Here is a 15,604-nt window from a genome sequence, read left to right on the forward strand (position 1 = left end):
TTATTGGTGTTCAGTTTGCCAACATACAGAATAACACCCAGTGCTCATCCCGTGAGGGCCCCCTCAGTGCCTGTCACCCATTCACTGGCACCCCTGCCCTCCTCCCCTTCCACCACCCCTAGTTCATTTCACAGAGTTAGGAGTCTTCATGTTCTGTCTCCCTTTCTGACATTTCCTACCCATTTCTTCTCCCTTCCCTTCTATTCCCTTTCACTATTATTTATATTCCCCAAATGAATGAGACCATATAATGTTTGTCCTTCTCCGATTGACTTATTTCACTCAGCATAATACCCTCCAATTCCATCCACGTTGAAGCAAATGGTGGGTATTTGTCATTTCTAATGGCTGAGGAATATTCCATTGTATACATAAACCACATCTTCTTTATTCATTCATCTTTCAGTGGACACCGAGGCTCCTTCCACAGTTTGGCTATTGTGGACATTGCTGCTAGAAACATCGGGGTGCAAGTATCCCAGCGTTTCATTGCATCTGTATCTTTGGGGTAAATACCCCGCAGTGCAATTGCTCAGTCATAGGGCAGGTCTATTTTTAACTCTTTGAGGAACCTCCACACAGTTTTCCAGAGTGGCTGCACCAGTTCATATTCCCAACAGTGTAAGAGGGCTCCCTTTTCTCCACATCCTCTCCAACATTTGTGGTTTCCTGCCTTGTTAATTCTCCCCATTCTCACTGGTGTGAGGTGGTATCTCATTGTGGTTCCACATGCAGAAGAACGAAACTAGACCACTCTCTTTCACCATACACAAAGATAAACTCAAAATGCATGAAGATCTAAATGTGAGACAAGATTCCATCAAAATCCTAGAGGAGAACACAGGCAACACCCTTTTTGAACTCGGCCACAGTAACTTCTTGCAAGATACATCCACGAAGGCAAAAGAAACAAAAGCAAAAATGATCTATTGGGACTTCATCAAGATAAGAACCTTTTGCACAGCAAAGGGTACAGTCAACAAAACTAAAAGACAACCTATAGAATGGAAGAAGATATTTGCAAATGACGTATCAGATAAAGGGCTAGTTTCCAAGTTCTATGAAGAACTTATTAAACTCAATAGCAAAGAAACAAACAATCCAATCATGAAATGGGCAAAAGACATGAACAGAAATCTCACAGAGGAAGACATAGACATGGCCAACATGCACATGAGAAAATGCTCTGCATCACTTGCCATCAGGGAAAGGCGAAACATTTAATAAATCTGGGCATTCACAACTTCTTTGTACTATCATGGCAACTTTTCTGTGCATCTGAAATTATTAAAAAAAAATATAATTGGCAAAACACAAAAACAATTATGGCTTTAGGTAAATGTTAGGCACTATGATAGAATCTAGAATCTTATGGTTGTTAGAGATCCCCAATCATCCATTTAGTACTTGATGCCCAAATCTCCCCACGAGTAGGTCAATCTACCTATGTGTTGGAGTTTTGCCAGTGAAGGCCCATTTCATCTCCAGATAATCCTATTCTTTCCCCTTTTGCACACCACTATCTGTTTTGATATGTAATTCTTAACTCACCTCTCTCATGGCCATGTCTATGTACTCGAACTTCCCTTCTATACAAGCTTACCACACTGTTTATGCTATGGTTATAGGGACAATATAGGATGGGCAAATAGTAAGTCCAGAGGATATTATTGGAGTGATTAAAAAAAATTGGAGTATGTATTGTATATTAGATAATATTATATCAATATTAAATTTTTTAATTTTAATAATTATACTTTCCTTGCTCTTAGGCTAAGTGCCATATATGGTTCTTATCATTGGCTATATTTTAAGTCCTTGGAAGGAAATGAGTAAAGAATATCTATTTATCTTTGAGTAATCATTTATAGCACATGAGTTGGTATAAAATAGGAGACTATGAAGTGCCCTTTATATAGCGAATAAAGTATATTTAAGTCTTCAGGGCAAGGATTATGTTTTATTTATCTCTATGTCCCCCAAATCTTAAGACAATTTTTGCATTGTGTCTACTTGGTGAGTGTCTATTAGAGTAAGCATCTCTTGAAAACACTCAGCTTCTCAGGCCAATCTCTATCTTAGGTGTGTTTTTTATAGTCCCCAAATTCTTAACACAGTGGCCAGAGCCCAGTAGTATTTCATGCATATGTGAATGAACTCTATTAGACTACACTATATTTTGTACCCATAAAGCAGAGATTTAACAAGTCAATGAACAATTATTGAGTACCTTCTCTGAAAGAGGCAGGGGTGCAATAAATACTTGATATGTGAATGAATAAGCTTTCATTCAAACGAAGTATTTTGCTTCAATAAAGCAGAGATTTTTCAGGAGGCAAGACAAGAAGCATTTTCTGAATACAGACCACATATCATTTCAAGTGCTTTTGATGGCAACTATCATTCTAAAGAATAAATGCTTCATTTTATATACAGCTATATGTATAATCAGAAGTGAAGAGGATGGGAAAAATAAAACTCATCTATCAAAAAGGGAAAAAAAAATATTATGTGATTTTAGCTGCTGGCTTCCTTTTATTGACCAAATCTTAGAAATCCCTAAAAACAAAGATTCATAACTAAGTCCATTTAGTTGAAATTCTTCCAATAGGCTGTGGGGTTCAAATCTCTCCAAAGCTGAGTTCTATAAATAGCAGAGAAAAGGAGAAAGAATCAAAACAGGGTTGTATCACTAAAGAAAGAAGGAAAGAAATTTTTTGAGCATTCAACAGCTAAGAAATGTTCCTATTTGTAATCAGCATAGAGAAACACTGACAGTGGCAGTGTATCTTGGATTTAATTGAGGACATTTTTAAGGCCTTCACAAAAATTGAAATCTCAACATAAAGGGACAAAATGATAAGGCATTACCCTATCCTGGTCTATAGTCTGAAATCAAAATAAGATTGGCTTAAAGTCAGCCATTATAGGTTGAAACTGACTGACAAATTCAAAAGCATAAAAGCAGAGTAAAATAAATAACCAGAAACAAAAATATTTGTGCTGAACGAAATAGATTTATTAAGAGACTGAGAGCAAAACCCCTTTCTACCCACACCCAATTGAAATACATTGAAATTGATGTAGAATTTAATAATACAGGGCCCGAGCAACTAGAAGAAGCAAACTACTTGCTTCACAGCTAAAATTCAGGTATGTCAGAGAAATACATCTTGCCCTCTTTGGCTGTAGGTGTTATTAGTTCAGCATTTGATGCGTGGGTGGCTTGTTCAGCATCATCAAAGACCAGGAGCTTGGTAAGAAGACAGCAAGAAGACGGAAGATGTATTTCCCAAGCACATCTGGAGGCGGGAAGACAGTCGCTGCTCTTCAGGTTGTCTCACACACAGAAGAATCCATGGAGAGTTCTGCAGTTGCCTGGAGCCACAGGTCTCTCAGTAAGTGCTGTAGCCGAAGCCAGAGTTAGAGCCCCATGGCCTGCAAAAGCTGCCACCATAGCAACAGCCCCTGTTGTACATGTTGCTACCACCAAAGCTGTAGCCCAGGGAGCTGTAGCCATTGCATCCATAACCATAGTTCAGGGGAGATCCCAGGGGCACGACACAGTTCAGGGGGGTAGCTCTGAAGGTCCTGTGGAAGTTGGTTCCATAGCAAGGATAGCCAGGGAAGTAGCTTCCACAGCAGAAGAAACGAGTCATGGTGGCAGGAGTTGAGGAGGATTAGGATGGATGGAGAAGGACAAGTTACCCAAGAGTGAATGCAGGTGTCCTCCTGCAGAAGGCTTTTTATACCTCCAGCTGGTGGGCATGACACAGTTGTCTAAACATCTTTCCATTAATTTGCATAAACAAGTCTCTTATTTGGTCATAAAATGCATATAAAGAAACCCACAGACTCATTGCCCACATTTTTGTTGGCTTTTCTATTTGCAAAGGAATGTGTTGTATCTTCAAAGCCAAGGGCCATCCTTGACAGGCCACTGAATTCTTTTCATCAGTGTCCCATAGTTTAACTACCATACTGATTGCATCATGTGAGACTCTTTAAATCCTCTGATTATAAACTCCTCCCAAGACATAGACTAAAACAGCTTTGGCAACAATGTGAGCAGTTCTACAGAGTTTTGAAATTCTCTCCCTACCGCATTCAAAAACATGGGTATACCAACTGCTCAAAGGATGTGAAATTTCTTTTGGAGAGAAGAAAGTTATTTGGAACTAGAGGTGACAGTTGTAAAATGCTGTAAATGTACTAAACACCACCGCGTTGTTCACTTTAAGATACTTCAATTTTATTTTATGCGGATTTTGCCTCAATATTTTTTTTTCTTTTTTAGTTGTTAGTTTTTAAAACATTGCTACATGCATCCATCAGAACAAGTCTTTTTACAGAGGCTGCAGGGACACCAAATAATAGGATGGCTGTGTATTTAATTTACGAGCATCTTCCTTGTTAATGCATTTTTCCCCCATGAAGAACATACAATCTTTGTTGTGAATTATCTTGAACATTGCCAAGCTGACTTGTGGAGTTGCCCCATGCGGGGTGCAGGGTGAGTGGAATGATGCTCAATTTTAAAATCACATTGTACTATGCTTGCTTCTTACAAACTCCTAGCAAAATGAGCTTGGATGCTGTGATCCATTATGAAAGGTCAGTTATATTTAAGAATGCAACACTTATTTCTGTTCACATTTTGCCTTGTGTGACCATTTCTCACGACGAAGGTAAACCCAAAGAATATGAGCTCAGCAAAGCTAAATCTATTCCAATTCAAATGTTTAGGAAATAATCTTGTTTTATTGGTGAATAAGGGTCTGGATTCTTTGAAAGTAGAAAAAGAAAATGCTGTAAATATCAAGTCCTTGTGCTTATTTTGTGTTTTATGGACAATCATAAAGTCCAACAGTCAAAACTAATTATTTCAGTCAAACATCTATCTCTCTATTGCGATGTCACCACTCTCATTTCTTTGATAGAAGGACTTTTTACATGCAATGATATTGATGGAACTAGAGAGTATAATGCTTAGCAAAATAAGTCATCAAAGACAAATACCAGATGATATCACTCATATGTGGAATTTAAGAAACAAAACAGACAGCAAAGTGGGAGGGGAGAGAGAGAGAGATGCAAACCAAAAAAAAAACAGACTCTTAACGATAGAGAACAATCTGATGGCTACCAGAGGGAACGTGGGTGGGGCATGGGAGAAGCAGGTGATGGGGATTAAGGAGTATGAACTTGTTGTGATGAGCACTGGGTGATGTATGCAAATGTTGAACCATTGTATGGTACCCCTGAAACTAATACTACACTGTATATGAACAACTAGAATTTAAATTAAAACTTAAAAAAAAGAAGAACTTTTTACAGGTAATGTTCCATAAGTAAATATGGTTTCTTTCATTCTACAAACTGATTACATGCTGTGAGGGTTTAGAGTTGGAGAGACTCCAAAGATAAGGTCTATTTTTCCAAATTCAGTTTTTAACAAAAGGAATGAATTAAAATGATGAAAGTCTGTGTCTATATAGCTTCCAAGATATATATAAACTCTACATCAGCTAACCCAGAAAACTCGAACTATATTGGTGAGGTGATGGCCCTCACTTTTTCTTTCTTTAGATTTTATTTATTTTTTTCATGAGAGACACAGAGAAAGAGGCAGAGACATAGGCAGAGGATGAAGCAGGCTCCCCATGGGGAGTCCCATGAGGGACTTGGTCTCAGGGCCCTAGGATCACAACTTGAGCCAGGGGCACATGCTCAACCACTGAGCCACCCAGGCATCCCAACAGCCCTCATTTTAATGCGGCAGTTGGGTGGTTCCTTGAAACACTGAACCTCTGATTCTCCCACACAATGCCATGGGAACCTGTAATTTGGATCTACTGCCCCCTGGTGGCAGTGGTACTTCAGCGACTCAGTCTGAGCTGCAGAACCAGACTTGCCCCCGGCTCTCAAAAAAGTGGGAAGAACAATTGTCCTAAAGAACTTGCTTGGAATTTGGATTTCCAGAGCAATCCTCTCCCACTACCACCATGAGATACTGGAAATCAATATTTTTAATGAACATCTCAAGTGATTCTCATGAATAAATCATCCTGATAAATTCCCAGCCAGCCTTTCAGGAGGTTTCAAGGAATTTGTCTTTGCTTGGCTATGTGAAATGGCCCGGAGCTGCTTATCTGCCGTGGACAGGCATGTGCGGTGTCAGTCACAGGTGGCCTGTTTCCTTTTACTCTGGGTGACAGAGATAATTAAAGAAAAAACTTAGTTTGTGTTTTCCATTCCCCTGTGTTCTGTTTCTTTTCTCAGGACATACCTGAATAGAAAAGGAATAATAGGGATGTAGCCAGGCATCTCCCCAGAGGCAAAACCCACCAGAGCAGAACCATGAGTTTGTTTCCTACTCACTCCCCTTTTGCTTGTTTTCATTTCCTATCTCCTTTTAGACATCCCCAGAGAAAAATTCCCAGCCAAGTATTGGATCGTTATTTGTTTTTATTTTAAATATTAGTAATAATCAGGGCACCTGGGTGGCTCAGTGGTTGAGCAACTGCTTTCAGCTCAGGGCAAGATCCAGGGGTCCTAGGATGGAGTCCCACATGGGGCTCCCGGTGCATGGAGCCTGCTTCTCCCTCTGCCTGTGTCTCTGCCTCTCTTTCTCTGTCTGTCACGAATAAATAAATAAAACTTTAAATAAATAAATAAATAAATAAATAAATAAATAAATAAATAAATATTGGTAATAATCAATATTCATGGAAGGCTTACTGTATGCTAGATTCTGTTCTGAACCCTTCACATGTACTATTTTATGTTTTATCACTGTACACAGTGAGAGGACTTACTATGCACTTTTCTAAGCACTTAGCACGTATTAATTCATTTAATTTTTACAGTGATCTTATGATGTGGGTATTGTGATATTTCATAAGAACACTGAAGCCAGGGAGTTTAAATAAATTGTTCACTGTCACATGGCTAATAAGCAGAATCAAGCTCCAAAGCCATGCTCTTAGCGACTTTGCTGAAATGCCTTTGATATGTCATTAATACTTGAAAGGGCTTCAGCTTATAAAATGCCTGAGATCACTTTGTTATTTTCTTGAAGAACACATCAATAAAGAAAGGCTAGTTTTGCTGCTGTAACAAACCACCCCAAATCTCAATGCTTGTTAAGATCAGAGGCTTATTTCTTGCTCACAGGACACATCTCTTGCAGGTTGGTGGGTGTCTTGGATAGGCATCGTTCTCATTCACAGACGCAAGTTGACAGAGCCTTCGTTATCTAGAATCCTGCTGACAGGGGAAGAGAAAGTGGTAAATCACGTGCCAGTTCCCAAAGACTTCCGCCAAATGCCATGCACTGGCTTCACAGTCTTCTCATTCTGTAAAGTCAGTTCCAAGCCACACCAAGCTTCTCGGTTCCTGAAGTACAATGCTACATACCCAGAAGCAAGAAATCCATAATTCACAGAACAGCATTAATGTCTTCCACAGAGAGCTTCTATTCCTCCTGACGCACATGAAGAAATTTGTAAAACATATTTTAATGTTTTTAAACACATTTCCCACAGTTTAGAAGATAAGATGAACACAGAAGTAAAAAGGGTTTTTTTTTAAGACTAACATAATTATACAACCATAGAATTAAAATAGCATAGTTTACTATTTTATTTTGATTATAAGAGTATAATTTAAAATAGTTCTGATACTGGGCAATTTTAAATATACAGCTTTCTAAGCAATTCACCGTCAGTCTTCATGTGGTCGTAAATTGCTTGATATTTCTAATTTTTTCTCTTTCTCTTCTTTCCTCCTTATCGGCCTGGCCACTTTGTAATCTAATTGAGGGGACAGTTGTCATAAATATTAGTTTTATGGGATCCCTGGGTGGCGCAGCAGTTTAGCGCCTGCCTTCGGCCCAGGGCGTGATCCTGGAGTTCTGGGATCGAATCCCACATCAGGCTACCTGCATGGAGCCTGCTTCTCTCTCTGCCTGTGTCTCTGCCTCTCTCTCTCTCTGTATGTGTCTCTCATGAATAAATAAATAAAATCTTTAAAAAAAAAGAAATAGTTTTACAAAGAAAACCCCTCAATACCAACTGATTTGGGAAAAAAGAAATGAGTTCTACTACCAAATTTCATTTTACTTATTTGAATGTGTATATTCAATTTAAGGAAAAGAGAAAATGAATCAACACAATAGTGTCTATGAGGGAGAAATGAGGAAGAAGAGGCATGCTTGACATAGTCACTCGGATATTTAATGGGCATGTTTATCAGACAGGGATGCTCCACTTCACAGACTTTCTGTTCCTACAGAAATCATCTTTGTATAGGTTCCAACCTATGTCAAGCTGGTATAAAATAATAGTACTTGCCTCATTCCATCATCAGACATCTCATACCTCCCATCCAGGGACTTCACCTTTCGCATCTAGGAAAGATACTGGCAAGCCTATGTGGTGCCCAGGCATGTATATAATCTGGAAGTGTAGGGGAATCAATGTTTCTATTTGATCCAGAGAGATGAGAGTCAGGGGATATAGGCTTCCCATCTGCTCTGCAGATGGGATGTCCTAACAGTTAGACATCTTCTTGGTGAATGGTTCCATAGAATCAAGCACAAAGTTGTATTTAGCTGAGGTTGACTCAGTAACACATCCTGATTGGTACTATCCACACCTTCTCTGCTTCATCCTCTTGCCCCTCACTGCTGTTCCCTGAAAAAGAAGTAATGCATAAGCCATTTATCTGAAACTGTTTTCTGGAGAACGTAGATCAGAACGGTAGCTCAAAAAATTGTCTAAAATAATACCTGTTTTGAGAAATAATTCACATGATAACATTTACTCTTTTAAAGTGTGCAATTTAGTGACTTTTGTATATGCAGATTTGTGCAACCTTTCCATTTCACGACTATCTGATTTCAGACATTTTCATCATCCTATCATCCCAAAAAGAAATCTCATAACCGAGGTGCCTGGATGGCTCAGTCAGTTAAGCATCAGCCTTTGGCTCAGGTCATGACCCCAGGGTCCTGGGATAGAGCCCAAGGTGGGGAGCGAGGGGAGGAGGTCTCAGCTCAGAGTCTGCTTCCCCCTCTCCTTTGCCAGCCTCTCTGCCTGCTTGTGTTCTTTCTATCGAAATAAATAAATAAATAAATAAATAAATAAATAAATAAATAAATATTAAATCTTTAAAATACACACACACACACAAATATTTTTTAAAAAAGGAAATCTCATAACCATTAAAAGTCACTCCCCATTCACGGTCACTAATCTAAGTACCTGAATAGTTAAGTCATTCAGGGCATGTCACATAAATTTAATCATATAATATGTATCCTTTTGTGTCTGGCTTCTTTCTCTTAGTGTGTTTTCAAGTTTCCATGTTACAGCATGAGTTGATATTTCATTCCCTTTTATTGCCAATAGCATTCCATTGTAGGGATAGACCACATTTGTTTATTCATTCATCAGTTTTGACAGATATTTAGGTTGTTTCCAATATTTGGCTACTATGAAAAATGCTGCCATGAACATTCATGTACTAATGATTTTAACATGTCAAAACTTGAGCTCCTAATTTTCTCCTACATCCCTATTCCTTTCCTGGTCTTTCCTATCTCATAAAATAGCATTGCCATCTAATTGCTCAGAACAAAAACTTAATTTCTTTCTTCATTATAATTCTTTCATCCCACCTGTCAGTTCCGTCTCCAAAATACACCTCAAATTCATGCACATTTCTCCTTTCCCATCTGCTATCACCTAGTCAGGTTGCCACCGTCTCTACTCAGGATTCCTGCCATAGCATCCTCACTGGGTCCCCTTCTCCCACATTCACTCTTCTTCCAAGGAATTTTCCTTAAACATCAACTAGTAGGACATTTTCAAAATAAGGTGTGTTTTACCCTAGTCAAAAAGCCTTTAGTGATTTCCTAGTGCTCTTAGGGAAACAAAATTCAAACTTCTTACGAGGTCTGATTCTTGTCAACCTTCTGACCTCACTTCATATTACTTTCCTCCCGTCCTGTCATCCAGCCACAATGGATCCTCATTGTGTGTCTTCCTCACTAGAATGCCCTGATGGGAGGCACTTTGTCTTACATGTGCCTGATTAACACATAGTTGGAACTCATTAGGATATCTTAATCTCTTCAGTGAAGAAATGAATAAGATGGTTGTTGGAGTGTGCCATCAAAGACCAGCATGCTATCAATAGGTGAAGGCTAAAAGGAAAAAGGTACTTAGGAGGAAGGAATATCACAGGCAAAGGCAGAGCAGGATTGTCTTGGTTTGTTTGGGGATCAGTGAGCTGATCCATTCAGATGAAGGACTGTACTATGCAGGGAATTAAGAAGAAAATTCTGGCAAATGAGTGTCAGTGTTAGAGAAGGGATAGCCTTATGTACTTGACAGGTGTGGGGATAGATAAAGAGCTGTTACTAGAGAATTTAATTGAAGAAATGATGTGATTAGACCTGCCTTCTTGTGAATGATAGGTTGCAGGAGAGAGCTATGGAGGGAGGGACAGCTATTAGTATTCCATTGAATTGTTTAATTCAAAAAATAATTGAGAATCTGAATTAAGCTGGTAGCAATAAAAATAGGGTAGGAAGACAGGGTTGAGTGACACTGTAGAGGAAAACTGTATAAGACTTATTTAGCAATGAATAAGATGTCACCATGAAGGAAAGAAAAGAACCCAAAGACTCACTCCTGGCACAGGGCAAATGCACATCTGGTTATGGCAATAGGGAAGTCAGGAGGAGGATGTTAATTTTGAGGCGTCACTTGTGCCAAGGAAGTGATATAGTCATACACCTCAGAGATATTGCAGATTCAGTTCCAGACCACCACAATACAGCAAATATTCCAGTAAGATGAGTCAAATGATTTTTTTTGGTTTCCCAGTGCATATAAAAATTACGTTTATACTATACTGCAGTCTGTTAAGTGTTTAATAGCATTTTGCCTACAAAAACAATGTACACACTCAATTAAAAAATATTTTATTGCTGAAAATTGCTGGAAAATGCATCATCAGAGATTTCTGCAAGTTGTAAGCATGATCACGGATCATCATAACAAATATAATGATTATGAAAAGATTTGAAATATGGTGAGGATTAGCAAAATGTGGCACAGGGACACAAAGTGAGAAAATACTATTGGAAAATTGGTGCTGATAGATTCACTCGACACAGGGCTGCCACCAACCTTCAACATATAAAAAAACCTATGTGAAGTGCAATAAAGTAAGGCATGCCTGTAATTAAATCTTGAAAATAAATAAGAATAGCTTAGAAGAAAAAAAAGCTAAATGAAACAATTGTGCCTTTGACTTCCTTAAGGTAATACTTCAAATGTTGTGGGTAAATAAGATCCACCAAATGAGGGCACCTGGGTGGCTCAGCGGTTTAGCACCTGCCTTTGGCCCAGGGCGTGATCCTGGGGTCCTAGGATCGAGTCCCATATCGGGCTTCCCAAAAGAAGCCTGCTTCTCCCTCTATGTCTCTGCCTCTCTCTCTGTGTGTCTCTCATGAATAAATAAATAAATAAAATCTTAAGGGCAGCTCAGGTGGCTCAGCGGTTTAGCTACCGCCTTCAGCCCAGGGCCTGATCCTGGGGACCAGGGATCTAGTCCCATGTCCAACTCCCTGTGTAGAGCCTGCTTCTCCCTCTGCCTGTGTCTCTGCCTCTGTGCGTGTGTGTGTGTGTGCCTCATGAATAAATAAATAAAATCTTTAAAAAAAGATCCCTCAGATAAAAGAAAGACAGAATAGAACATGTGGAACACCTGTTTCCAGGGGGATGAGGAACAAGGGAACTTGGAGATGTCAGTCAATAAGACTCAGAGAGTAGCAGAAAGCCAATATGTGCTATAATAAGTGGGAAAATTCGTGGTCAGAAAAGTCACTGGCACCTAATGCTGCAATAGAATCAAGGAGGACGAGGAATGAGACCACTTCGCTGAATTTGGCAAAAATAGTTACTAATGATCTCTGAGAAAAAATATTCAGTTAAAGGGTGAGAATCTGCACCATAAGTGATTAAGAATGGCAGCACTAATTTTATTTATTTATTTATTTATTTATTTATTTATTTATTTATTTATTTATTTTGGAGAGAGTGAGAACACATACATGATGTGGAGAGGGCAGCAGAGGGAGAAGAGAGATCTGCTCAGCATAGAGCCCCATATGGGGCTCAATCTCACCACCCGGAGATCACAACCTGAGCCGAAATCAAGAGTCAGATGCTTTACCAACTGAGCCACTCAGGCACTGCCCTGGCAGCACTAATTTTAAGAAGACTATCCTTCACAGATGGTCATCAAGGCAGGGAAGAAAAATGATGAGAAAAGATAGCTTAAATGGTAGAAGGATCAAGCAGTAGTTTCTGCTATTTGTAGGGTCTTTTATATATATAGGATGTAAGACATCTGAATGTTAGAAACATTAGTCCAACTCTTGCATTTTATACACACGGAAAATGAGATTCAGGAAAGAAAGTGTCATACCCTTGTTGCATTGTCTGTGCTGATCTGAGCTTAAAATCAAAAAGCCTTTGTCCTTTTCCATTACAGACTTGAATCCAACCAGTTTCTCAGAAAAAAATTATTGGTTCCTTTTGTGTACCTTCCCTCCTGTAGTGGGCAGACCTAAGGTGGCCCCATGACCCCTGTCTCCGGATATTCACACCTTTGAGAAATACTTCTCCGGAGTGTGTGTGGGACCTGGGACTTGCACAAAATAGAATGAGTAGAATATAATAAATGTATAGAATATGATGAATAAAATGGATAGAATATGATGTTTTGTAATATAATGACAATGACAGGACGTCACTTCTGTGGTTATATTACAAAAGACTAACCTCTGTCTTGCCAAGAGATCTTGCTGGTTTGCGGGAAACCTAGTTCCATGTTGCAGAGACCCACATTGCAGGAAACAGGAATCCGCTTCCAGCCAGCAGGCAACAAAAGAGTCTAAGGCCCTCAGTCCAATGCTACAAGGCATTGAATTCTACCAACAACTATATGAATTTGGAATTGGATTCTTCTCTAATCGAATCTTGAGATGAGAATGCAATCCCAGCAGACACCCTGGTTGCAGCTTTCGGATGAGACCCTGAAACACAGAAGCAACAAAGCTGTGCCCACAATCCTGACCCAGAAGAACTGGGATAACTGTGTGCTGTTTCAAACCACTACTTGTGGTGATGCTGTTACACAGCAAGAGAACACTAAGATGCGCCTCCCAACACACACGCACACAGATCCAGTCTGCCACTGTCCAATAGGCTCTGAAATATGTGCAAATCTGTTCACATTTCTCCACCTCCACCATAACCAGCCACCAACAGGCAGTATCTTTTTGCTCTTTTTTTAAAAAAAGATTTTATTTATTCATTCATGAGAGACAGAGAGAGAGAGAGAAAGAGGCAGAGATACAGGCAGAGGGAGAAGCAGGCTCCATGCAGGGAGCCTGACATGGGACTCAATCCCGGGTCTCCAGAATCATGCCCTGGGCTGAAGGCAGCGCTAAACCACTGAGCCACCCAGGCTGCCCATCTTTTTGCTCTTTACTCACTGCTTCAAACTTGAGGTGAGTTACTCTTCTGCACATTTCTTGGCATAAGAAAGAAAAGGCACAGGCCAGCTCACCCATTTGCTCCTAAATAACTGTCCTCTCACCTTTGTGCTGGGTTATCAAAACTGCTCCCATTGTCTCAGCAGTCCAGCACACAGCCAACCCTGGCCACTTTCTGTCTTTAAAGAATTCTATATTTCTCCTCTCCTCTGATGGTGATCTTTTTATTTTTCCAGGATTGTTATGATTTGTCCTCTTCTTAAAAAAAAAAAAAAAGATCTTTTCAGGGCACCTGGGTGGCTCAGTTGGTTAAGCATATGATTTTTTTTTTTTAAGATTTTATTCATTTATGAGAGAAAGCTCGAGTAAGAAAGCACAAGCAGAGGGAGCAGCGAGCCTGATATGGGACTCAGTCAGGACTCTAAGATCATGACCTGAACCAAAAGCAGATGCATAACTGACTAAGCCACCCAAGCACCCTAAGTGTTCAACTCTTCGGCTTAGGTCATGATTTCCAGGTCATGAGATGGAACCCCCCTATCAGGCTCTACACTGAGTGTGGAGCCTGCTTGATTCTCTCTCCCTCTCCCTCAGCCCCTGACTGGTTCGCACACCCACTCTCTTTTTCACTCTCTTTTTCTTAAAAAAAAAAAAAAACTCTATCATTTCTAGGGATATGGAGGAGTAGGAGGTAGGCATCTGTGTGTAGTCTGTCATTTTGATACAAAACCCCTTCCAGAATAATTTTTACTGTATTATGCTGCCTCCCCCAAAATCCATTTGTAGATATTTTTCTTGGAACTGAATTTTGGCAGGGACTTTTTCATAATGGTTCCTGCAAGCACTATGCAGCCACTACAAATTATATTTATGAAGAATATTTAATGACATTGCCAAATCCTCACACAACAATGATAACTAATAACACGGTACAAAACCTGTATATTGAGTCTTCCTCCTAGTTGAAACAAAATTTAAAACCATATGATGTCCACAAGAATGATATCCACAGAGAAATAGAAAGGGGGGCTGAGAACAGATCTTGGAAAAGCATATGAGACTGAGAGGAGATGCAGAGAGAGGGAAAGCTGATGTGGAAAGGGGTGGGGGGGGTAACTAAACAAGGCTATGGACATCTTGGAAGGCTTCCTGAAGTAGGATACAAGTAAGCTGATTCTTAAAGAACTAGAATGGGGCCTGAGCAGAAGGGACCCAAGAGAATTGAACAAAGGAACAACAGATCAAGGGAACAATGGAAGAAAGAGGAACATGAGAAAAGCGCTAAAATGTTAAGCATTGAGACACTGGCATCATAGAACCTGACCCACAAAAGGGCCCAATAATAATTTTTAAAATATATTAATAAACTGGTGCTAATTTACTAATTGGTAAAGGAAAAAAGAAATTATTCTGAATATAATCAATATTATAGCATTTCAATAGCAGCCGGGTGATACTAACGCTGAACTCTCTTAGGAGCCTGTCCTAGAGCCCACGGCCCTCTGCAGACAGAGCAGTTATCACAGACCCCACTCACAGGAGCCACACAGCACTGGGCAGTCTTCAGTCAATGAGCTGTCCTCACAAGTCAGCTAACTTTGAACTAGCCCTGATCTCCTTGTCCCTGTATCTCCATAGGCATCATATAGATTGTAGGACCAGAAAATGTTAGCTCTCCAAAAGCAATCCATAAATCCTTATTAAATACCTTTACTTTAACTCACCTAGCTTTCTGAGCCTCTGATCCATCTGTTAAAGAAGAGGTTGTCCTAGAACAATTGTCATGATATTGTCCCTTGCTATCCCTTCTCCTATTTTTCTCCATTCCTCAGCTAGTGAACAACATAGCATTGGGCTTTAGCCAGGACTGAAAGATAACTGTTGGCTCATTTAGTCTAAAAATATCCAATTTCCCCAGTTTCCCAAGAGGAGATACAAGCTAATTTAAAATACAACAGGGTACCTGGCTGGCTCAGTCAGTAGAGAATGGGACTCTTGATCTTGGGTCGTGAGTTTGAGCTCCACGTC

The 15,604-nt window shown here is 39.7% G+C and overlaps 1 protein-coding gene across 1 annotated transcript; it reads right to left on the reverse strand.

The window, feature by feature from the left end:
• Window positions 1-2,997: 2,997 nt before the first annotated feature.
• Window positions 2,998-3,784, reverse strand: KRTAP7-1 (keratin associated protein 7-1). Its single transcript, XM_038581145.1, has one exon. It carries the CDS (start codon window positions 3,657-3,659, stop codon window positions 3,396-3,398), a length of 264 nt encoding a protein of 87 aa, XP_038437073.1. The 5' UTR covers window positions 3,660-3,784; the 3' UTR covers window positions 2,998-3,395.
• Window positions 3,785-15,604: the final 11,820 nt, after the last annotated feature.

The sequence above is a fragment of the Canis lupus genome, chromosome 31 (assembly GCF_011100685.1).
Source record: "Canis lupus familiaris isolate Mischka breed German Shepherd chromosome 31, alternate assembly UU_Cfam_GSD_1.0, whole genome shotgun sequence".
Classification (NCBI taxonomy): Eukaryota; Metazoa; Chordata; class Mammalia; order Carnivora; family Canidae; genus Canis; species Canis lupus.